At 39.0% G+C, this 26,070-nt stretch overlaps 1 protein-coding gene across 2 annotated transcripts in view; it reads left to right on the top strand.

Annotated features, from left to right (window-relative positions):
• Nucleotides 1–26,070, top strand: part of LOC139734527 (trans-1,2-dihydrobenzene-1,2-diol dehydrogenase-like) — a 136,247-nt gene that overhangs the window by 58,002 nt on the left and 52,175 nt on the right. For both annotated transcript variants that reach the window (XM_071645303.1, XM_071645304.1), the window contains exons 2-5: nucleotides 1,914–2,077; nucleotides 8,141–8,276; nucleotides 9,978–10,091; nucleotides 11,170–11,294. In XM_071645303.1, coding sequence (XP_071501404.1) covers nucleotides 1,914–2,077; nucleotides 8,141–8,276; nucleotides 9,978–10,091; nucleotides 11,170–11,294 — 539 coding nt within the window. The remainder of the gene's footprint in view (nucleotides 1–1,913; nucleotides 2,078–8,140; nucleotides 8,277–9,977; nucleotides 10,092–11,169; nucleotides 11,295–26,070) is intronic.

The following is a 26,070-nucleotide window of genomic DNA, read 5'->3' as shown; positions in this document are numbered from 1 at the left end:
TGAATTCTTATATGAATTATATTTATAATGAGATAGCTGAGTGCGTTTAATTTTATCAACATAATACAAATTATTCTTACGATTGATTGATCGCAAAAAAGATTAAGATATCCAGCTCAGCCTAGGAAATCTTCATTAATTATTACATCTAAAAAAAAAATAGGAACATGCTTATCCAAAATTTATATATACAATATTGATATCAGTCACAATGAATTAAAATCATATTCTCACATAAGGGAGATATGCTCACCCATAACACTTTAGCAAGTTGTGTAGGATATTATCTTTTGACTATTCAGTGTAATGATTTACATAAAAATTTCATGTTTTATCATTCAATAATGTGGAAATGAAATGGAATGTGAAAGGGATGACATGGGTCAGTGACTGGCTGGAGGTAGAATGTGGTCATTGTTGTTGAATGGAAGAGGGTGGTACTTTATTTGGGTATCATTACACAATTGTATTACCTGGATTATTCTTCAGCGTATAACATGACATGTTTTCTCACCTCGATGCAGATGATAGTTTTGTATGCCAGATGATGTTCGGTTACATAAGAGATTGAATGCGGAATTATCAGTGTAACCAAAGGTGTGTGTGGGTTTTGTTTTTTTTTTGCCCAATGTTACTGCTAAAGTATTTTTTAAAACAATATCAACACTGTATACGTCTAATTGTACGGGAAGATATTACTATAATCTATATAATTACGTATGCATATATCAGCATTACAAGTTGATAACCCCTCCCTTTTTTACTCTGTCTCTCTCTGTCTCTCTCTCTTTCTCTCTTCCACAAAAGCATCATGTTGGACCCCCTTGTTTTATTGTATTAATGCTATGTATTATCGGTTACCAAAGAGTCAAGCTTTTTGCTTATCGTTGGCAACCGTTCTGTATGCAAATTTATAACACATGTAATCATGTCACAAATGTATGTGTAATGATTTTTTGGTGGAAAATTTTAGGAAATGGCCATGGTGTGTAGCGCCCTGTATTTTACTATAATTGTTTGATGGAATTCCTGATAATAAGGAATTGTTAAGTAATGCCACACAGAGAATAACTAAATCAAGTTAAAACAAAACCGATGTATAGGTCTAGTGGTTCTTTGTGTCTTAATAATTTCTTATAAAATCCAATCTCAAATGAATAAATGTCGGGTATAGGGCTTGATCATTCTTGGTTTCTATTGGAAAGTGTGTATTGTGTGCCCAACTTCAAATCATCTGTACATTTTTTTAAATAATATTTCGTGATCTGTATTTTAATTTTTCAAATTGCTCACTAACATGAACTGACAAATACATTCTTTGTATTATTATACTTTTGTTGATAAAAATAAAGATTGAACTGAAAGTTGAACTAAAAGTGAATTGAGAAACAAGAAATTAGGACTTGCGGGCAGATATAGACGCATCCAAAGTGGAAGGTTCATGTGTCATTCTCCTTTTTTCTGCTTTCTTGGTTTTATCATCAACGGCAAGAGCACAATCTTCTTCCTCTCCTAAGCCGTACATTATTTCTCCATATACCATTCTCCTCCCCTCAGCTCTTAGTACTTAGTTCTGAGTACCTAGGGTTTTTTTTTTTTCTTAAGATGAAGTATGCAGTTGATATTTTCTCTTTGACTCTTTGTAAACGCCAGTCCTACATTTTCAATGCCAAGTAAGATAATGAAACTACATGTACATTACAATATTAGATTCTAGCATGTGTCATGTGGTTCAAGGTAAAAATATTGACAAGATTGACTATTCCATGAGACTCGTTCATGTCATTACCATCTTTCAAGTGGTTATCTTCAAGCTGCTGATTGTATAAGTCAAGTTGGCAACCGAAATGTAAATGATTTGTTCATTTTTGGCCAAGTGCTCATCAATCTCCTTTCCTGCTATTTTTTTCTAGATGTTGTCTATATCGGGTCTGTGAACACGGAGCATCGAAGACTCTGCAAGTTCTTTCTAAGCCACAAGAAGCACATCCTGTGTGAAAAGCCTCTGACTCTTTCTCTGCGTGAAACTAAAGATGTTCTCCAAGCAGCGAAAGAAAGTGACGTCTTTTTCATGGAAGTAAGACGGAGAATCACGTAATCAAAATCGTATGGATTGTGCCAGCAGCTCTTTGCATGACGTGCTGCAAGTGTATCATAGTTCTATGATAGCAGTCTCTACATGAAAATGCAATGTTTCATGCAGTATTTTATTCCAACTAAAGACAAAACAGCGTGTAAAGAAAAAGGAAAACAATGCTACTCATATCGTGTTCACTATGGCCTGCGACTCCGCAGTGAGTGCTCGACTTGTCCGCGACGGGTGCGGCACATTTGATGCAGTATGATCGCGCACCGCATCAACACCGTCTAAAAGTAATCTTACAGTCAAAACTGCGAGACTGCTGCCACTTTGAACGCTCTCTGCAGGGAATTGTTTTGGTGTAGTGAACTGTTTGTAGGTTGTGTTTCCAAACAATTCTGTGTTTGTCGCCTTTGTATTGCTAGAGTCACACACGGCCGGATTTCGTACCGGGTCCATAAGGAATTAAAATCGTATCGACCCGGTTCGAGCCGTAGAGTCCCTCATTGACCCGCATCGTGTCAATTCCTGATGGATTCCGCGGGTTACGAAACGGCGGTGAAAATTTTTGGTCATGTTCAAAATTTTATCACGGATTTCAATTCCGTATTGATGTTCAAATTGACCTGGTTCGAACCGCATTGGCTCGCATCGACCCGCTGCAACCCGCAGTATAAAACCGTATGGACCCTTGTCGTATACCACATTGCCTTCATATAACGGATGATGACAAGGTATACATCCGTGTAGGTACGGGTCGAAGCGGGTTGACACGGGTCGATATAGGGATTGAAAAGGATTCAGTTAAGGATTTAAAGCGGATTTGTATACGGTTCGGTACGGGTCAATACGGTTTTAATTCCTTATGGACCCGGTTTGAAATCTAGCCGTGTGTGACTGTGGCATAAATTACCCTCCATTCCGGCACTAATCCGGCTCATTTTCACCCGGATCAAAGCCGTTTTGTTACCCGGCCGTGTGTGACTCTAACATATGGAAGGCTTCAAGCATTTTCCGAACTGCATGTGTGGAGCTCATTCATTCACCAGATAATCAAACTCTAGTGCTGAACAATTAAATTTTCAACATTAAGCATGCTGCTGCGAAACGCAAAAAGGGAGCGATGTTCATAAAAGGTAATGTGTGAGGCGCTACTACCTGGCAGCTCCACATCTGACTCCTAATTCTCGGCTGCATTTAGCCTTTTCCACTTTGAGATCTATTATGAGTTTTATATCAAGAGAAAGCTTGAAATTCACTGATCATCATGGGCTGTTGCACTCTCGGTGAAAGGGTTTCTGATTGAAGAATATCTAGGATCATTTTTCTGACCTTTCTGTGTATTTTGGACATAGGTGCAACGATCTCTTCAGCAGCTTTCACACAACATGGATATCAACCAATAGCATTCCAGAAGGCGATCATTCACAGTAGGTCAGTTCTGCACCACCCATGGCCTAGTATTGTGCACCATTACCTTTTTGGATTAGCCAGCTGTCGGGAAAGCAGTAAGCCGCCAAGTCTTTCACTGTCATCATTTCATCTCTGTGGAGGTATATTGAAGCTTACAACGACTTCTGGTCATTCAACCTCCCACCAGCAGAAGTTCACTTACACATCTGCCCAGCTCTTTGTGCTGAACAAGGATGAAGGGTTTAATAATGACCAAGCGTGTCCTTTCCAGCTACATACATGCAGGTATATTACAAGTTTACATATCAGACAGACCCCATGCTTGCTGCATCCACCAACGTATGATCCTGATGAGCATCGTGCTCTCCGAAGACGTACACGTAGGGGTTGCAAAGCTGAAACTAACAGAAGAAGGAGGATCCCTCAAAGTTTGATTCCAGTGCTTATTGGTCATGGGAGACGGAGAAAACCTATCACTGTACGAAGTAACTTTGACCCCTCGCAAAATAGAAGAGAGACCAGCTGCCAAGGTCATCCGGTAAAGATTTAAGGAAAGACAAAACGGATGATGAGAGAGCCAAGAACCTCTTGAGTGATCACCGTACGATCTCTCAGGAATAAAAGCAGTGAATTTCTTCACTTTATTGTAGACAACAAGTTCGATTTAGTCAGCGTCTGTGAGACCTGGCTATCCACCGACGACGATGCTGTTTAAGGAAAGACAAAACGGATAATGAGAGAGCCAACAACCTCTTTCTGTGTGATCACCGTACGTTCTCTCAGGAATAAAAGCAGTGAATTTCTTCACTTTGTTGTTGACAACAAGTTCGATTTAGTCAGCGTCTGTGAGACCTGGCTATCCACCGACGACGATGCTGTCATTACAGAGCTTAGCCCCAGGGGGTACACCTTCAAGTATATTCCCAGGATAGGGAAACGTCGTGGTGGAATTGGCTTAACTCCTGTATCGGAGTTATTTGAATGCAAAAGTTTATCCACAGGTTGACAATTTCAAGTCCTTTGAAATGATGCAGATGGATGTAATAGAGAACTCAAAGTCGATGCACTTAGTAGTTATCTGCAGACCTCCTAGATCATCAGTTCCATTCAGGTGTTTTCTCGAAGAGTTTTCGAATCCAGTCTGGTCATTGCTGGTGATTTCAACATTCATGTTGGGACTTCTGCACCAGATGCCAGAGAGTTGATTGACCTTCTTGACTCATATGGCCGACAGCAACATATCCAGCTGCCAACTTACATACGGGGCCATACTTTGGATCTGCTCATTTAACGGAAGGAAACTGATACAATCGTGCTTTCTTACGTCAATGTCATCGATGGTATTTCGGACCACTCCGCCATCATATGTCATCTTCATATAGCAAGCCAGATATCATCACGACAAACTTGTGTCGCGAAACATCCAGTCTGTAGAGGCCAGCTGCTTCATAGAGGATCTTGATAAAGCCTCACTGACGGAGAAATACATGGTGAGCAATGCAGACATTGCTGTCAACAACTATAACTCTATTCTTGAGGAGACTCTAAGTAAGCATGCTCCTGTCCGACAGCGTTCTGTTTATTGTTTGTCCAAACACTGAATGGTACACGCAAGAAATCGCAGAAGCAAAACTGTTACGTAGGCAACATGAGAGAAAATGGCAATCTTCCAAGCTCGAAATACATTGACAACTCTATCGCCAACAATGTCAATGTGTTCAGTCTATGATTCGTACAGCGAAGAGGGAATACAATTCAGAACGAATCAAGGACTGCTCTTGAGAGTCAAAGCGACTGATCAAAATTGCAAATGATCTTCAGAATAGAAAACAGAAATCACCTCTTCCAACACATGCATCTGCTTTGAATCTGACCTCACGTTTCGACATGTTTTTCACCAAGAGGTAGATGCTATTCGTGCATCATTGCCAGATGTTAGAAGACCTTCTGGAGTTCGTCAAACTGCTGCAGTATTGGACACTCTGACTGCTACCAATGAAGAGAAAGTCCGAATGATCTTGTCAGAGTCACCAGCGAAATCTTACAAATTAGATCCTATCCCAACGTCTCTTCTGAAGAAATGTTTTTCTGGCATTGTTCCTGCCATGACAAACATCAACACCAGCCTTGCTACTGGAGTAGTTCCTGCTGGAGTAGTTCCTGCGGATCTGAAGAGAGTTATCGTTCGTCGGACACTAAAGAAACCAGGAATGGACACTGAGTCTCTTCAGAGTTATCCGACCTATCTCCAACCTGTCATATCTATACAAAGTCTTGGAGCGTGTGGCTTTCTCTCAACTTTCAGAATATCTGTGTGACAACATGCTACTCGACAGCCATTAGTCTGCATATTGGCCCAACCACAGCGTGGAAACATTCCTGACTAACTTAGCAGATGATGTACTACCTATGCAGATGGATAGGGCAAACGTTACAGCTCTAATTCTCCTCGACATGTCGTCAGCATTTGACACTGCTGACCACGATATTCTCCTAGACCAACTTTTTTCTTTGGGAGTCAGTGGGACAGCTCTGCGTTGGTTTACATCATATCTGACAAATCGTTGTCAAAGTGTGAGCATTGTTGATGCCTTGTCCCAAAGAAAGTAATCTTATTTATGGCGTTCCTGAAGGTTCGGTAGGAGGCCCCCTCCTATTCTCCCTGTATCTGCAGCCTATTGGTCCCATCATCAAGACTCATGGTGTCAGCTTCCACTGCTACGCGGATGACATATAGCTCTATGTGTCATTTCCTCCAGCCTTCTCCTCGATGTCATTAGCTGTAAGACGCCTTGAAGCTTGCATTAAGGACATCTACGAATGGATGAGTGCATATGGTCTAAAAATGAATCAACAGAAGACCGAGGTGATTGTTCTGGGCTCAAAGCAAATGCTCGGCAAAGTTGACATGAAGGACTTTGGCAACCACGTTGGCAATAACGTCGTCTACCCGTCCCCCAAGACTCGCACTTTGGGCGTTATCTTCGATGCCAATATGTCTTTCAATGCCTATGTTTCTCACATATCAAGATCCACAAGATACCAACTCCACAACCTTAGCTTCATTCGCAGTTATCTGACCAGGAGTGTAACAGAACAGCTTGTCCACGCCCTTATCTCTTCTCGCCTGGACTTTTGTAACTCTCTCCTGCTCGGCCTTTCCCAACGACAGCGCTCCAAACTTCAGCGCCTCCAAAACTCTGCAGCTCGACTTGTCACCCTCACTAAGAAATCCTGTCATATAACTCCCATTCTTCAGTCCCTTCACTGGTTACAAGTCGAAAAGCGCATCATCTTCATTATTCTCATACTGGTCTACCACAAAGTCCATGGATCCTCGCCACTCTACCTGCAGAGCTCCATACATTCATATCAACCCCCTCGTAGACGCCGTTCAGCTGGTACTTCACTTCTCCAGGTTCTTCGATCCTCTCACTCTTGGGGAGACCACAGCTTTTCCAACCCCGGTCCTTTTCTCTGGAACAATCTTCCCCTTTTTGTTCGTCAGGCTTTCTCTACCAATTCCTTTAAGTAACTCCTTAAAACATATCTATTTAATTCTCAATTGTGAATGAAGGATGATTGATTTTGTACACATAACTGCGAACATTGTTTTTCGTACATGATGGGTTTTTCTTATGTTCTGAGATCAATTTCGTTATGCAGAGTAAAGCATTTTGTTTTCGTTTGTTTTTCACTTGCTCTGATAAGTTATCGTATCTGAATATTGCATGGTTGTATTATGTACTGTTTATGCTGGTTATTTAAGAGCGCCATGAGCATCATTTTGATGGACTTCAGCGCAGAGGCCACTATTATTATTATTATTATAACGACAATAATGTAACCACATTCCACATGCAGTCAGGTTATAGAGCATGCATAGAAAGAAGGCAACTTTTCTTATTTTCTTTTTGGGATTATGTAATCTTAAGCGGTGTTTACCAGCTGGCTTCACTATGAAAACGCAAATACGCTGTAAGTGCGCGACCGGGGACCTCAATGTGAACACAATCTAAGCCTTGACTGATGCTAGACTGGTGCGGAACACCGTCTCGCATCACTCGCGGCTTTAATTCAAGTGCCAATGCTTCTAATCGACATACTTAGTAATTACCAGGATGATATTCCAATACACACAGCTAGGCCTCAATGGTCAATAAATAAATTCTGAACACAGGGACCAATATATTTTGTATCTCAGTCTAAAAAATGATGGAGTGGATACAAACAGGATGAGATACGTCATTCGTTGTTTTTGTTTTTGTTTTGGGTTTGTTGTCTTGGTTTGATAATCTTTTACGTCGTTGACTTTTAAACAGACATCATAGAACTTATTAATTTTCGTTGTCACCAAAATGTCACCATCGTTTTGGAATAGGTTCTGTATTATAGTGAAATCGCTCTGGTTTGCCTTCTTTTGCAAAGTAACCAGTAGCATGGTTGTCCGCTCTGTGTCTTGATTTTAGGTTATGAATTGACGAAATCAACAAGGCGTGTAATAATACGCGATACTAAGTGATAGCTTCGAAAAGTTGAACACACTGGCTTAATCAGAGTTTTTTCATGTTATTTCACTTTCTTTTGAGCATAAACAGACTGATGCAATGTCAGATTATCATCTATGTCTTTTTGTATTGATTTCAGGCGGTGTGGACACGATTTTTTCCTGTTAGTTCCAAGATCCGTGAACTGATTTCAACCGGGCAACTTGGTGACGTCAAATATATCATGAGCAACTTTGGTTTGTGCCTGCCAAATCGAGAGCGCACAATAAAAAAGGGTAATCTCGTAAACATGATAAAAGAGACATAATGATTTAATCGTTATTTCCCACATAATTCATGAAATCATGGACATCTCAGATTCTAGAGTTTCAGTGGCAAGTTTGCCGTTGAATTTCGAGAAACCCTTACATGCCAGGCCCGTGTGTGTGTGTGTGTGTGTGTGTGTGTTTGTGTGTTGGGGGGTGCGTCGCGTGCGTACGTCCTTCCCCCTCCTTCTAAAAAAAAAAGAGTTAGAGGTCCACCTTTTCAAAAGAAAGTATTTTAGTGATAAAACTCGTCACTCTCACACTAGTGCAGTGTGTAACTCATTTTCTTTTATTTATTCATTTTTCCATCAATCACATTTCTCACAATGCTATATTCCGTTTGATTCCAAGATAATAGGTTCAACACAAGACATTCAACATGTGATGGGAATAAACAAATATAAGTAAATACGAATAATGTGTAGTACCCGGTATGAGGAAACTACTAAAAAGCAAAAGCTTGTAGAATATAGACTCCATACTAATTATTCAAGAGTTAAGTAGTTTAGTGCAAAGTATCCATGACGAAAAATGTGTAACTTGAAAAATGAATCAAATGAAAGGCCTTTGTAAGTACGCTGATGCATGCATCAAACCCGACCGCTGAATTTCAATTCTTAAAATGTGAAAAGCTCCCTCGTGTGTTAGTGGGACTCCCCCCCCCCCCCCTTCTACACCTTTCCAATTTGGTCCACCTCCATAAACTATAAATATTTTTTATTGAAAAGATATATAGAACGGATCAACAGGTGACGGATGTTGCGATCTAGACATTTAAATTGTTCCTGAATATTGCTTTATATTTCTTTTAGGACTGAAAAAATGTGAAAATATTACAGCAAAATGAGCCAGATCGTTCAGAGTTGAGAGTACCCTCCATCTTTTTTTAGCCTCCATAAGCTTAATTTACCATGAAGACGCACATACGGGTTAAGAGGTGACAGATACCATGATTTAGCCATTCAAATTGCATCTGAATATTCAGTTTCCCTACTTTCTCATTTGAAAAATGGAAAAATAATGAAAATCCTGGCTACGGGCCTGCATGACCGTATGCAGTTGATTATTTTGAAAAAAAAAAAATCACATAAACACACGAACACAGACATGTGTATACAAATACATGCACAAACCAATATCTCCCGATTTACTCTGTTAATCATAATCTGTTAACTATGTCTAGGCTAAGAGGGTGTGCATTTTGATCTTACTGGCAATAAGCAAATAACAAAAGAGCTGATGGGTATCTGTTTTTCCAGTGAGTGTTTTGTATATCATATCTGCCTTGAAAATAAGTTCCAAGGCGGTACAAATCAGGGCCGGCGGAGCGTTTTCAAAAGTGGGAGGCCCACTTCCCTTTCATGAGCTAACAACCAAAAAAAAAGGGGGGGGGTCTTCAGCGGAAACACGCTCACACTTCAAGATCTCTATCTGTTTCTTTTTAGTGCCACTTACGTACTTCCGGGTTAAAAAAAGTGGGAAAGTGGGGGTGCCCAAAGTGATGACATCTTATGTATTCTTTTGTATAGTGCACAAAAAGTGTGTGTGTGTGTGGGGGGGGGGGGGGGCGAGCCGCCATGCCCCCCCCCCCCCCCCCCGCCGGATCCGACGGCCATGCAAGTTGTGATGATGAATATTTTTGTTATCAATGTTCATCTTATCTGTTAACAGCCCTGGGTGGGGGCGCTCTGTACGACATGGGGATCTACACTTTTCAGTTCATCACAATGGTTTTCGGCCGTGGACCAACGTCAAGCCATTCACACGGGTTTCTCAATGAAGACGGTAAATTGACTACTGATCACAGAGACTTCTGTCAAAAGTGACAGAAGAAACGCAGAACAAAGTTCGAAGAAAAGCAGAACAAAACAAATCGACGACGTTCTGATAACAGGCAAAGTAATCAGGTTACAGTTTTGTTATTCCGGAGGTTCGTTAATCCGAAATTGAAAAGGGTTCGTTATTTCGAAGATTCATTAATCCGGAAACGAAATAGATTTTGTATTCCGGAGGTTCGTTTGTACAAACTTTATCCCCCATTTTAGCATTACGAATATTCGGAATAACGAACGTCTAATTAACGAACCTTCGTAATAACGCCACAAATGTTCGGATTAACAATATTTTCGTTATAATACATTTCTGAATTATCTCTGAAAGTTAGTCAAACTTATGTCAACGAATTCCAGAGTCTAGGCCCGATGAATGTAAACATTTTGTTAGCTAACAAAGCTCTGTTCATTAAGGTAATTGCAATGAGCTTGACTGTCTTATTGGGTAACTGTGATTGGAATTATATTTTTTATGAAAATTTCATTATTGGAAGATCATTGTAATTGAATTTATGCATGAGCTGTCCTTAATAGATATCATATAAACCATGTATTTTTTAAATTGTATGTTCATGAAGCAAATGATCGGTGCATGTGTGAATAAGAATTAGTGCTTCAAGTAATATGAACAACCTTCTTTTGGAATAGATATATTCTATCAATCGAAAGTTTACCTGAGTTACCCCAGACCCAAAGTCCATAATGTTAATGGGAAAGACCAAAGTAGAATAAAGTAAACAAAAAAAAAGCAGAACGAGGAAAATACCTCTTAATTTGTTTATGACTCAGTGATTTGTGGATAAAATGTTACTAATGACATTGTTAACGAAATCAATTATCAAACCTTTTGTAGTGTTCACTTGATCAAGCATGTGATTATAAAAACAAATGTCGGGAAGAGTTGGGATATTGCTAGTAAATAGCGTATTTAAAGCGTATTTATTTTTCGACTGCCATGTTGTCTTGACGTCGCGTTAATCATGTATCGTGTTATAGATTATGAGCTTACAACACTGTTCGTATTTTCACAGGAGTTGACGAGACCTTCACCACCGTGATGATGTTTCCAAACAACGCCATGGCAACCATTTCATGTTCTTACAAAGTGGAATACCCAAACAATTTTGTAATCGTGGGCACCAAGGGAAGACTGATCGTGAGCACATGACTTGTGTCAACTTGTCAGGTTTTTTTTGTTTTTTTTTGTGTGTGTGTGGTTCTTTTTTTATGATCACCATCTACATTAATATTTAAACGCTATTGCATTTCGTGAGCCAACAGGGTTGCGGAGCCAAAGAATTTAACATATTCAGACAGGAATGGGTGCATAAAGCATGTTGAAAAAAAAAACCACCTCATGTAGTGAAAATGTATTATTCTTTGTACGCAACAGTACATTAAAAATACTTCATACAGACTCATGAAACAAGAGCGGATTTAGGGCCGCAGGAGTACACTGTATGTGTTACATAGACGTGATTCTCACGTGGATGTATTGGAAGATGATATGTAAATGTGTGAGCATGAGATGACTTGTGAGCCTATACTGGTACTTGATGGTGTGTAGGTATACGTGGGTGGTTGTTATATTATCCACGTTTTTGCATTGACGAAGGTCAAGAAAAATACAGTTAGTGCTTTTTGCCAATGAAGTTATTTCATTGTAAATTACTTTAAGCTTCCTTCTTCAAGGCTCTGATTAACAGTAGTTGATCAAAATGGACACTAACAAATAAAATACATTTTATGGCGAACACATGTAGACCTACGGCTAACCCACTGACTTCTTAGAGTACAATTCATTTAGAGTACAATTCATTTGTTTGCAGTCAGCTGCTCAGATACAAGCGCATTACGTTTGACGGTAGCTTCATATGGTCTGACCAAGATGAAAGGAACATCTGAAAATTACGTACAGAAAAAAAAAATACCGCCAGAATTAAACACCCTCCCCCCCCCCCCCCCTATTTACGGTGCATTTGCCCCTCCCCCCATGGAAATGTCGGGGGCAAACATATCATTTACCCCCTATAATTTCCGAGATGAGGAAAATCTCGAACTTTTTCGATGGAAAATTGTCCAAATATACCACCGAAATACAATATGCAACAGATCGTAGAGTTTCAATCATAAAAATACAAAAGCTCCCCCCCCCCCCCCCACTCTGTCCCTTTCGATAGACTTTGTACACTTTGGAGATTTTTTCTGGTATTTCATTAAAAAATATGCATCAGATTTTTCACTTACAAAATGCAAAAGTTCTCTCGTATTAGAGGATAACATCCCCTTCCAAGTAAACCTTCCGCAGCTCGGTTCCCCTTTATAGGATTTAGTACACTTTTGATATACAATTTCCCAAATATTACGTCAAAAGTATACGACATATTGTCATTTCAATTCTTATAACACAAAAGCTCCCTCGTGTTCAAGGGGGTGGGGGATACAGAGACTTTGACTTATAAAATCGTTGAGGATTGACAGCTTTCCAACATAACACTAAAGATGTGCACCTGATCATCAAATAACAATCACAAAAATGCAAAAACTCCCTCGTGTGGGAGGGGGTATCCCCCTCCCACACCCTCCCGTTCACATTGCCATGAATGCAAGTCTTTTACTTATTAGTACTTTTTTTGACAGAAAAGAAAAATATAACACTTTATCAAAACTCTGTACCATATCTGTACATTTCAGGTCTGAAAATGCAAAATTTGTCTCATGTGGAAAAGGGGCTGCCTCACCTCCCAAATTCTCCCTGCATATATATATATATATATATATATATATATATACACTCAACAAAAAAATTAAGTTCCCCCTAGCATTTTTTGATATATCTCAAAAAGTATTTTACGGATTTTCATAATTCAAACGGGAATGGATAAGGAATGTTATTACTCATAACATGAGTGGCAAATCATTGCCACCAGATATCATTGGTGTGAAAAATTGCATTTTATGTCAAAATGCATGGAAACAAAAAGTTGCACTTTAGTGATTTGCAATGACTTTTACACAAAATAAACAATCACTCATGATTTTGAACTTTTAAGCATGGTTTATTGCATATTTCTCTATCTCTTTCTTTTCATGAGCATACAGTGAAGTAGTTAATAATTGATATGTCCACCATTCGCTTCAATGACCAGCCGGCATCTCTTCCTCATACTGTTAACCAAAGTTTGTATTTGGCGCTGCTCAATGTTGGCCCATGCTCCCTGCAAGATGCGCTGAAATTCTTGCAGTGAAGTGTTATCTTTCACCTTCTTGCTCGCTTTCCGCTTAATGATATCCCAAAGATTCTCTACTGGAATACAGTCAGGGGATCTTGCAGACCACTCCATACGTTCGATGCCATTTCCTTCAACAAACTGATCTACAACTTGAGCGCATGATGCAAAATGGCCACAGGCACATTAATGTCATCAACCCAAATTGGAATTACAAATCACATGGCTTCTACCCACATTTTCATATTGAAAAGGCCTATTGTTTAAAAAGTAGGCATAACATCTGTTTTAATAGGGAAGCACATTGTATTTGAAGAAATTCCTGAGAATTAGACAATGTAAAAAGGTCATTTGCCAACTTACATAGGAAATGTGTACAATATGCTTCATATAGCCTGAAGTGCTACTTTTTTTTCCCATGCATTTTGACATTAAATGCGTTTTTTTACACCAATAATGATATCTGATGGCAGTGATATGCCATTCATGTTATGAGTAATGAAATTCCCTATCCATTCCCGTTTGAATTATGAAAATCCGTAAAATACTTTTTGAGATATATCCGAAAATGTTAGGGGGAACTTACTTTTTTTGCTGAGTGTATATTTGCTCTATTATTGATTAAAAAACATTTTACCAGAACTGTGCATCACATCTGTAAATTTCCCTCGTGTGCATGTGTGTGTGGGGGGGGGGGGCAGGGGGGGGGGCAGGTATTCCCCTTCCACACCGCATCCTCACACACTTTCTAAAAATACATATTTTTCTAAATTTCAGGTTCTGAAAATGGAAAATCATCCTCGTCTTGGGAGGAGTTGGGAGGGGATATCCCCCTCGTACGCCCTACTCCGCTCATTTGCGTGAATTTGCGAAATGTGAGCTAGAATTTTTCTTGCTCGTTTTAAATAGAATATCTCACCAAAAATATGCCCCATTTCCCTGAATTTCAGGTCTGAAAAATACAAAATCTCCCTCGTGTGGGAGGGGGCTATCCCCTTCCAACACCCTTTCCCACCACACCACCCAACCATAATTGCCACTTGAGCAATGTCCTATGCTGCATTATGTGCCCAAAAGGTCCAGGAAATTTCTTATATTACTGAAACAAGTAGTCGATTCCACTAAAAATTTAACAACCACAAATGCTCATCTTAACAAAACGTGAAGACTTCTCTGTGGCCGCTCACTTCAAACCAAACTGTCTTTTCCGTGCTATGGCGGACCTTAGGAGGGTATTATCAGGCGGGGGTTCAAGACCGCCGAAGATAGGAAATGAGCAGAGTTGCAAGCCAGTATACGATGCCGAAGCTCAAAAGGAGTCATAAATATGGATCTGTCCTGGCTTTAGTTCCTACACATTCTTTTTATAGATTCATGCCGTCTTCTGTCCCATTTGTTTTTGTCACCCTCCCCTCTCCCCATTTTTTTTTTTTTTTTACAATGAAGATACTTGTAGCTCCATGCTTTTACCATGGAACTATAACGAGTTTTAGCTCCATGCTTTTGATAACCTCACATTACACTCGATCGAAGTAATCTTGATACGTGTCATTATTCGTCTTCTCTGAGCAGTGCATTCTCCATTGCGATCATTCAACGTCGGTCGTGAATTGAAAAAGGCATAGCCAAGGGGGTTGGGGACTTTGGGGGCAGTCCCCGTTTGGAAGGCGAAAAAATAAATGTGGAAAAAAGTTGCGTGTATGCATGTGAAACCGCCTTTCGACCTTTTATAAAGTAAGATGATATAAATTTGAGTAATGTGAGGAAATCACTTGGTACGGGTGGATAGAGTACCTGACATCCCTCTTTTTTTCTTTTAGCATTTTCCTTTTTCTTTTCAGGAGAGAAAAACAAAGAATTATAGTGAGGGGTGCTCAAACTATGGCTAAACGTTTTGGCAGACCCTGCGTTTGCAGCCTATACGTTAGCGTTCGTACACGTAGCGTTCGTACACGTCACTTTTTTGGATTTATTTATTTTATCTACCTATTCATGTTTTCTTTAAAAAAATAGAGGGTACTTACATTCAGTTTGCTAACTGCTTTACAATGGCGCCCTGTATACACAAAATGAAATGACAAATACAGTTGTAGTAATTTGATTCACACAAATACACAACATTGGCATAAACAAAAGAAATAAACTTAACTACATTTCTGTTACTTACTGTTACAATACTGTATACATCAAAGGTGGGGCCTAATCAATTTGGAAGAGGGGAGAGAATAACCATAAGAATGTCTAGTGGGTGTGACAATGACGAAGAAAAATAAAGTATTGTTGGATTCATTGGACAAAAAATAAAGCGCGCGGATAAATCTTATATAATTTATTTGAATATATTCAGAGACGAAGACATATGTACTGCAATGGGGAATTGTTGAAAAGAGAGATACCGGTGTGCGAAAACAAGCTGTGCTTTTTCAAGGTCCCACACAAAATTCCATGTAAACATCAACCTGGTTCAATTTTTGTAATTATGCAAAACAATGTACGTGTCCCCACAAGGGGGTTGTATTACATGTGAATGGCTTGTGAAAATAAATTGAAATTGTTTCTTATACAACGTATTCTGAGAATATCGCGTTTTGTAGTAATTGGCCGAATAAGAAGTAACCAAAGGGTTTAAAATCATAGGCAGGTACCAGATTATGAAGAATTTTTAAGGTGATTATGCAATATTGTAGCTTAATTCTTTCTTCAATAGAGAGCCAGTTTAATGGAAACCAAAACCCAAAGAGCAATGTGGATTGAGTGAAAGCAGCAACATTAGAAGAACACATCAGTGAAAGTTTGAGGAAAATCGGACAATCGATGCAAAAGTTATTTATTTTTATTGAAGTTTTTGTGTTGTAATGACTGGATAAGGAGACCACTAGAGTTCATGACGTCATGTGTGGACGACAATATAAAGAAAATATAAAGTGAATTCCTAAAAAAAAAATCATGAAAATTACACATTCCATCAACTTGATTCTGACGTATGTTAAGGGTAGTAATTATTCCCCTTGCTTTCTAAAAGCGTTTAGTCATGGTGTCTTACGCTATTAAAGTGAAAGCATGTTGAATTTTCTTTATATTTTCTTTATATTGTCAACACATGATTTCATAAGCTCAAATAGTCTCCTTATCCAGTGGCTCGAACACCAAAACTGTTAAAAGTCACTTTTGCATTGATTGTCTGATTTTCCTCAAACTTTCACTGATGTGTCCTACTGCTGTTGCTGCTTTCACTCAATCCACATTTCTCTTTTGGTTTGTGTTTCCTTTAATGTGGTAAGCAGAGGGCACTGGGTGTATAGCAATCAACATCATGCACTAATCGCGCATACTTACTCTGCATCCTTTGTAATTGTTGCGCATTGGTTTTACAACAACTTCCCCATGCCGCACAGTAGTAATCGATATGGGGTAATATAAGAACAAAATATCAATTAATCAAAATTGTTGTGGGTATTAGATGGCGAATGCATCCGATTGTTCGAGATATCTTTCCACGTAAGTATACAGAATATGGTCATTCCACAATAATTGTGAATCTAATGGTACCCCAAATCTTTAGTAGTATTAATGGTTTTTATCAAAATATTATAGATTATTATAGGTACTTTATTTCCCAACTTCGTTTTAGAGCCAAAGAACATTACCTTAGTTTTTTTTTTCAGAATGCATAAATCTTATCTTTACATTCTAACCATCTTACTGTCAAATCATTTTGAAGAGTCTTTTTTTGTTTGGATTTTAAAAAAAGGGGGGAAAGAATTTTATTTCAGACTGCAAATATCACTGATATACAAACAAAAAATCGGAGGGCCAAGGATGGACCCCTGGGGTACCCTCGATTTCATAATAAATTCACTCGTATACTGATTGACAGTGCAATCTTTCTGTATATACAGTTTTAAGGATCTTATTATGGGAAGTCATATCAAACGATTTCTTTAAGCCAGAAAAAAAAAATGCCCCTGGGAGATGTCCCTTATTTGTATTTTCTAACAGATAATGTACTATATCTGTCATACACGTTGCGGTCGAATGTCATCGCTTAAAACCAGACTGTTGGGAAGATACTTAATAATTTGTTTTCATTTAAAATTTTAGACAAGTAGGCCTATACAACTGTCCATGTACTGTTTTTTTTATTTTTGTTGTTGTTGGATGAAATGGATAGTATTGATATTGGACGAAAATTATCAATGTCATATGTTACACCTTTATGTAGTGGTGTAATTCGAGCTTTTATAAAATTAGCCGGAATTTGAGATGTTTGTATAGAAGTGAACGATTGAATATAAAAGTTATATGTTCACGAATATAATCAGCTGCAAATTTCAAGAGTTTTGGGTGTAAGCCGTCAATACCCATAGCTTCTTAGCTCACCTTCGCCAAAGGCTCAGGTGAGCTCTTGCAATGACTTTTTTGTCCGGCGGTCTGTCGTGCGTCGTACGTAAACTTTTTACATTTTCATCTTCTTGAAAAACCCATCACCGATTCTCACCAAACTTCGTAGGTAGCATTCCTAGGGGGATAGGATCTCAATTTGTTCAAATGGACACCAATGCCCCCACCTGGGAGCTCTAGGGGACCCAAACCCACCAAAATTAAGGAATCTTTAAAAATCTTCTTCTCTAGGACCAGAAATGACTGAGCTAAGTTAATACTATGAGTTAGTACATTGATAACTGTAGTTTCAAGTCTGTTCATGGCGGCATTGGGGTGCCCCTCTTGGCATCAAAGGGGGAAGGGGTGGGAGGGGTCCAAATGGGGGCCTAAATTTGTACATTTTCATTTTCTTCTTGAAAAGCCTATGACAGGGATGCCAAGTTAAAAAAAAAGAAGTTATGAGTGATATTTTCATGACTCGGCATCTCGGCCAGCGAATGAGCACGCAAGTGAGGGTGTGGGAGGGGTCCCTCCCCCCCCCCCCGTGGCCTCCCACGGTAGAGAGCTTTTTCAATTTTTAGCTCTTAATGGTGCGATCAGGTGCATACTTAAGTGACTATTAACAATTTTTACTTATTTTGAAAGACAAAAGGAAAATATATCCTTCAAATTGTAACTATCACTTTAGTCTTTTGAGCTGTGCTCCTTATTATGGGCCCAAAATTGCAGACTTTGCCCTATGCGTTAGCAAAATGGGTGCCATGCATGAGATCGTGAGACGACCCCTAAATGCTTGAATCTCACTCAGAATGCGTGAGACTTGGTAGCTCTGCTATGATAGATTTTCACCAAGCTCGGCAGGTACCATACCTAGCGGGATAGGATCGCAGTTCGTTCAAACGGGCACCATGTCCCACCTTGGGGCCCCAAATCGCCCAAATTAAAGAATACCGTATTCAAAAATCTTCTCCCACAAGTAAACTACAAAGCTGAGTTAATACCACATGAGTTAGTAGATTGATGACTGTTGTTTCAAGTTTGTTCATGGGGGAATGAGGGGTGCACCCCCCCCCCCCTCATGTCGCGGGGGGTTGATTCTGGTTGATTCTTCGATAATTTGCCTCATTTGTGTTGTGGTACAAAGCTCTGAAATATTACGATTATTTTTCGTATTCAAATCACGATAAAAATTCTCCCAATTATCATAACGTTATTTAACGGGGATAACAACTTCTCAACTGACTCTTCGAGAGCGTCAAAAAAAAAACGACTCGTGTGCATCGGGCTTTCTGTAAAGAATACTGATGGTTTATACCATGAACTACTACTTTCACGCTTTATTTCCAACCATATCAATTCATTTTCGCTATACGTTCTAAGTCATTTCTTCGTACATAATATGTATATTTGCTCTTAACATTAACGCCCGACTCCTCCATCGAGACCATTTCTATCCAATCCCTCATAACTACAACCATCTATTGAGACCATAAATAAAATGTTACCATTCAACCAAGTCTCTGAAATACCCAATATATCGTATGAGTTTCTTATCAAAATTGCTTCAAATCTATCGTCTTATTTATTATTATCAACTTCTTTTATTCAAATGAGCAAGTTTAGTATCCTTTATATTCGAGAAATCAGAAATGAAATATTCCTGTCTGTCCGAGTTTATTTGAGAAGCCATTGAAATCTAATTCTTCACAGCAAAATGGTAGGTACTAACAATGCATTTTGGTTATTGCCAGTTTTCAAATAATACTTTATCATCGTATCTTTGGCTTTATTTCTGCGCAAACACCAACATGCACGCACGCCGTGCAAGATACCGTACTTGTATTTCGCAGCAAAGATGGTTTACGAGCTTCGGGCGCGCTATCATCCTTGTTGATGCAATTTGCAGCTGGGCTGTCAGTCGTACTTCATTCATCGACTTACGTCATCCAAAAGGGAGCCGAAATCGTAGCTGTTTCTCGGTCAGGAAAGCAAAAATAATACAGCTTTTTGTTCCGTCTGATTAAACCTTCTAGTATCTAAAATGCCATATTGACATTGTTCATGCTCTTAGCTTTCTCTTGATGTATGATTTGCCCGTATTTCAGAAATTTCAACAGGTAGTCGGTTTAAGAACGGTAACAAAGAAGATATTTGTAATCATAGACTAATTTCATTATCATCTTTTTCAAAACTGTTAGAAAGAGTTGTTTATTCAAGACATTTTAAATTCTTAATTGTTATGATATCATTTCCGATTCACAATTCGATTTCCGTAAAGGACACAGCACTTCCCAAGCAATATGCTGTGGTGACTATTGATACTGTCTGTGATCAATTTCTGGACATGATGAGATCAGGAAATCGAACAGCAGGACAGAGAAAAACGGGCAGAGGTAGCTCATCAAAAAATGTCGGCAGGTACGAGTCTCTAGCGTCCGACGATGGGGAACCCTCCGGCTGCCGAGACGAGGATGAAGATGGTACCAAATTGGGTGCTCAGTCTACCATGGAAACGGACAAGGCTTCAAGCAACACAATCGATGATGCGACTCCGGAATGCGCGTCATTCAAGTTCGACGAGAGTGACACAGTGAAACTCAAAGACCAGATAAAAGAAGTGATTTGTGCCGAGCCCCATCCTTTCAAAGTTGGTTGACCTCCTCGCAGCGGCTCTGATAGACCGGGTATCTCAAAGTGTGTATGCAGCAGTCAACCTGGACGTCGAGAAAAAAGCAACAAGAAGTGAATGAACTTGAGAAAAAAGTCGAACAACTGGAGAAAAAGCTCTCTGACAGCGGAAACCACCAGGAGGAACAAGAGCAGTACTCCAGGCGAAACTGCCTTCGAATATACGGCGTGCCGGAGAAGGAGGACGAAATCAGCGATGACGTTGTGCTCGATCTTCTCAACTCCAAACTCGACCTCGGTTTCAACGTGGGGGGAAGGCGACCTGGACAGAACACACCGGATTCAACCGAAAAGACCTCAGACAGGAAGAGCTGATCAACCACGGCCACTGATTGTCAAGTTTGCACGGTACAATGTTCGTCAGAAAGTGTATGCCGCCAGAATGAAGCTGAAGAGAACCCCGATATACATTCGCGAAGACCTGACATCATCTAGGCAAGAACTCGTCCGTGAGGCTCTGAGATGCGACTCGATCACCAGGGGTGTGGACCAATGACGGCAGAATTCGTGCACTGACAAGGGATAGCAAGATAGTGAACATTCGACATCGAGCAGATCTTGAAAGCTGTGAGGTATCAGAACACTTGTGCATATTATTTTTGTAAATTGTTATATATATGGCTGTTAAATTTCCGTGTTTATCATGTGACAAGTCAGTCAGGTCTAACCAAAAAGGTATACTTTGTGTCTCCTGTTTAAAATGGGCACACTTTCGCTGCTCAGGAGCTTCTCATGAACTTTTCAATTCTGATGTAGATTGGATGTGCAATGCATGTTTAATGAATGAACTGCCTCGAAACATAGATAAGTTGAATTATAATGACCATGAACATGTAGTAGTACAGTCAGGAAAGTTTTGATAAACTGTCTCCAGATACATTTATCAGTCATTAAAAACCTGAAGTTATATTTCAGCACGTAAACTCGCATCCTGGTTTTAATATTGCACATTTGAATGTATGCTCTCTTTGAAAAATTTTGATGAAATAACACACGTAGTAAAAACAAATAAAATCCATGTTTTGTGTCTTTCTGAAACAAGATTAGACCAATCTATTACTGATAATGAAATTTTTATTGAAGGATATGCAAGCATCAGAATGGACAGAAACAGAAATGGTGGAGGTATTTTGATATATAATTCACGAGTCTGTAATATACAAAAAGAGACAGGATATATTTGATGATAAACTGGAGTTATTGTGTATCGAAATTTGTCTACCAAAACAAAAACCATTTCTTGTGCTTTACTACTATAGACCCCCAGATTCTTATATCGATATGTTTGATAAGATAGAAAATCTTTTAGAGAATATTGAAACCCAGAGCATTGATTATGTTTTTTTTTTTTTTTGGTGACATGAATTGTGATCTTAACAAAGTGCCATCAGCACATCACACCAAACGTTTATTGCAAATAGCGGAAGAGCACGAGCTGAAACAATTCGTTGAATTGCCTACTCGGATTACATCTAAAACCTCAACTCTAATTGATGTTCTGTTTTCCTCAAATCATGACAAAATATCGTTTTGTGATGTAATACCCCTGAGTTTAAGCGATCACTTTATGGTCATGGCTACTTGGGGTAATACCAAACCACCGTCAGGTAACCATAGATATGTAGTCAGCCGAAGTGTTAAGAAGTTATGTGAAGACGAATTCATTGAAGACTTACAGCAGGTGTCTTGGAGTGACGTGCTTGCGGAAAGTGATGTAGAAAAAGCATATGAATTATGGGTCTCTAAATTCAATGCCATTCTCGACAAACATGTTCCACTTCGGAAAAGGCGAGTCAAACAAAAAGAGACACCATGGATGAATAATGATGTATTAAGTAAGATTCGAGAAAGGGACCAGATGAAAAAGCAAGCTAAAAAGTCTGGATCTGAGCTTCATTGGGACATGTATAAAAAACTACGAAATAGAGTTACATCCATGAGAAGAACGGCCAAACGATTATACGTCTCTAAAATGATCGGAGACAACAAGGGTAACCCCCCCCCCCCCGCTATGTGGAAATCTTTGCGTTGTGTTTTGCCGAACAAAAAGAAGAATACTTCTATTAATATGTTGGTTGTCTCAGGTAAAGATGTCAGTGGATATAGAAATATTGCAACTCATTTGAATGACCATTTTACAAGAATTGCAAACAAACGTAAAGAAACACAACTGTTTGGTAATAACATGGAACAATTTATGGAAAAAACATCGTCTGTGTTTACTTTTCAGGAGATCTCAGAACAAGACATTCTAAAGCATGTCAATACAATACCTTTGAACAAGGCAACTGGTCTTGATCATATTCCTGCAAGCATACTTAAGATATCAGTAAGTCATATGTTACGGCCTTTAGCACATTTGATCAATTTATCTCTGGTGAAAGGTGTAGTACCAAGCGCATGGAAATTAGCACGTATCACGCCACTTTATAAAGATGGTGACCCAACCAATGTAACCAATTACAGGCCAATTTCTGTTTTACCTGTGCTTTCTAAGGTATTGGAAAAAATAGTGTTTCAGCAGGTTACTGCGTATCTAACGGAAAATCGTCTTTTATGTTCACAACAACACGGTTTTCCACCAAAACACTCCACTTCGACTGCTGTAATCAATGTCATTGAAGACCTTGTGTGTGCCATAGACAAAGGCTATGTTGTTGGTTTAATCTCATTGGATCTTGAAAAAGCGTTTGATTTAATTTCGCATGACATTTTATTAAAGAAATTAGTTTACTATGGTTTTGATGAGAATGTGACCAGATGGTTTAGACATTACCTTAGTCAAAGGAGACAGATAACTGTGGTCAATGGAAATGAATCATACTGTTCTTTTGTGCATTGTGGTGTACCGCAAGGCAGCATATTGGGTCCGCTCTTATTTATATTGTTCAGAAACGATCTCGCAAAAGTTGTTGAAAAGTGTCGCCTGTCTTTATACGCGGATGACACCTGTGTGTATTTTGCATCCAAAACCCCCCAAGAATTACAACACGTTTTGAATAATGATCTTTCGCTGATGGCTAACTGGTTTTCGCATAACCACCTGATATTAAATGTACAGAAATGTAATTACATGATCTTAAGATCTAAAGCAAAATTAAGACCCTTTAGCAAATTCAATGTTTGTATTGGTAATACAGAACTCGAAAGAGTTTATCAATGTAAATACCTCGGTGTTATTATTGATTGTAATCTAACTTGGTCTCAGCAAATTGAAAGTGTAAGAGTTAAGGCCATACGCAATCTTTATTTACTCAGAAGGGCAAGGGGTTTTATTGACAAAGCAACAGCTCTTACGCTGTACCACACTTTAATCCAAAGTCACTTTGACTACTGTTGTACTCTGTGGATGAATGGTAATTCAGTGCACTTAAGGCGATTGCAGATAATACAAAACAGGGCGCTGAGAATCGTGTTGCAAGTTGATAATCGTTTTAACCGCCAAACATTATATAGTACACTTAAAGTTGACTGTTTAATCGATCGTTGGAAAAAGCAAGCATTGATTTTCATCTTCAAACTGCTAAATAATTTTCTACCAGAAAGTTTATGTGAACGTCTCGAGAAAAGAGTAAGCCACTACAATTTACGTAATCATGAAAATATTCTTAACCTCCCTAAGCCCAAATCAACTATTCTTAAAAATAGCACTCTATATTCGGCATCGAGATTATTCAATACATTACCAACAGAAACAAGATCCTTAACTTCAATCACTGCATTCTCAAGAGCAATTTCGCACATCTCCTTTGCTAATTATTCTACCTGATTATATTAAATTTATTAAAGTACACAATGTTTATGTAATTGCTATCTCCCAATAACTTGTCACATGTTTCATTTTCATTTTCATTTTTTTTTTTTGTCTGTACTTACACAATGTTTATTCTGTGACTTTTTTTTCATTTCTTTTCTGGCGTTCGTTTGTAATGATTATTTTGTGTTTTTTTATGTGCATTCTCTTCATTGTATGATTTCTATGTTTTGATATCATTTCACGGCCTTGCTGAAAAACAGCTTATAGCTGATAGCAGGCTTTTTACCGTGGTTAAATAAATACAGTACATCCACCGCAGATGACATCATAGCCTTAGCAGACGGGATTTCAAATGAAGGATGTGAAGTTGCCTTATCTAGTATCGTGCATCGTAGATGGGAATCAGCTCATCAGAGGCGCCTCGTCGATGGGGTGAATGAACGTCTGCATACCGCTGCCCGTGAACGGAGCTGGGGTTTCATTGACAACAGCAGCATTGGTGATAGGCATCTTGGGCGAGATGGGGTTCACATCAACAAGGCTGGGCAAGCTGTTCTTGCTTCGAATATGCGAAATTTCATCAGGCGACCCAGAGAGCAACCCACTGCATCTTCTCAACAGAGATCGTATGCTGAAGTGGTGGGATCCTCAACACCGAATTTCAGGATGATTCCACCTCGAGGGCGGCTGAAATCGACCCCCACCCACCCGTGGCTTCCACTGACAAAAGCTCAACAGGGGTGGCACGAGCATCTACGTCTCGTGACGGCAACATGCTGTTAACCTCCCGCTCTAACTTTGGTGAACACTGTGCGAGTTCTCGTTTATTGAAGTCAAAATCACAACCAATTTCTAACAGTGCTTTGAAAGTTTGTACCGAAAATTTGAATTGCAATGATAATGTTAACACTGGCGAAGCACAAAATGCTCTCCAGGAGCGACCACATGAACTAATCAAAAGTAAAATTAATAATTTGATGAATGGTTCAATTCCTCCGCTCAGAAAGAGGGGTCTAAAATTTGCCCATTTGAATATTCGTAGTTTAATTTCTAAAATTGATGAACTTAGATTACTTCTGAGACATACATCACTTGATGTCATTGGTTTGAATGAGACATTTTGTGATTCCATGATTGATGATTCTGAATTGCATATCAATGATTATGTCCTATTACGTAGAGACCGTACAAGACATGGTGGCGGTGTGGCTGTATATATTTCCAAAAGATTCAACTATAAAATAAGAGACGATTTGAATTCATCTACTTTAGAATGCCTTTGGTTTGAATTGCATTATCCAAATAAGCCTTCCATCCTTGTAGGGGAATTTTACAGACCTCCGAATTCTCACGTCGATTTCTTTGACGAATTAGACAGGACTTTGGACTCTGCTCTCTCGGAACATGTGAGTTGTATTATATTAGGTGATTTCAATTGTAATTATATGCCACACCAATACGATGTGAATGCCGAAAAAGTTATGTTTTATACAAATATGTACGGACTAAGTCAGTTAATTGATACTGCCACAAGAGTTACAAATACTGCTTCTACTTTAATTGATTTGATATTTGTATCAGACAAAGAACTTTACAGTGAATGGGGAATATTTGAGACTAGCATTAGCGATCATTATTTGGTATATGCTATTCGGGACTTCGAGTGCAAAGATCCATCAAAAATCTGAATGTGCGGAATTTCGCTCATTCAAAAATCTTAATGAGGAGGAATTTTATAGTGATTTGAGAAGTGCTCCGTGGCAGGTCATAAAAGATATAGACGACGTTGATGATGCGTGGGATATGTGGTTGACTCTTTTCAATGATGTTATCAACAAGCACATACCTTTGCGCAAAAAACGGATAAGAAAACA

Source organism: Diadema antillarum, unplaced genomic scaffold, assembly GCF_040938485.1.
Source record: "Diadema antillarum isolate AM-2024a unplaced genomic scaffold, OU_Dant_1.0 seq00000531_RagTag, whole genome shotgun sequence".
In the NCBI taxonomy this organism is placed as follows: domain Eukaryota; kingdom Metazoa; phylum Echinodermata; class Echinoidea; order Diadematoida; family Diadematidae; genus Diadema; species Diadema antillarum.
The sequence above is the reverse complement of the archived record's forward strand: the minus strand, read 5'-3'. Positions and strand labels throughout refer to the sequence as shown.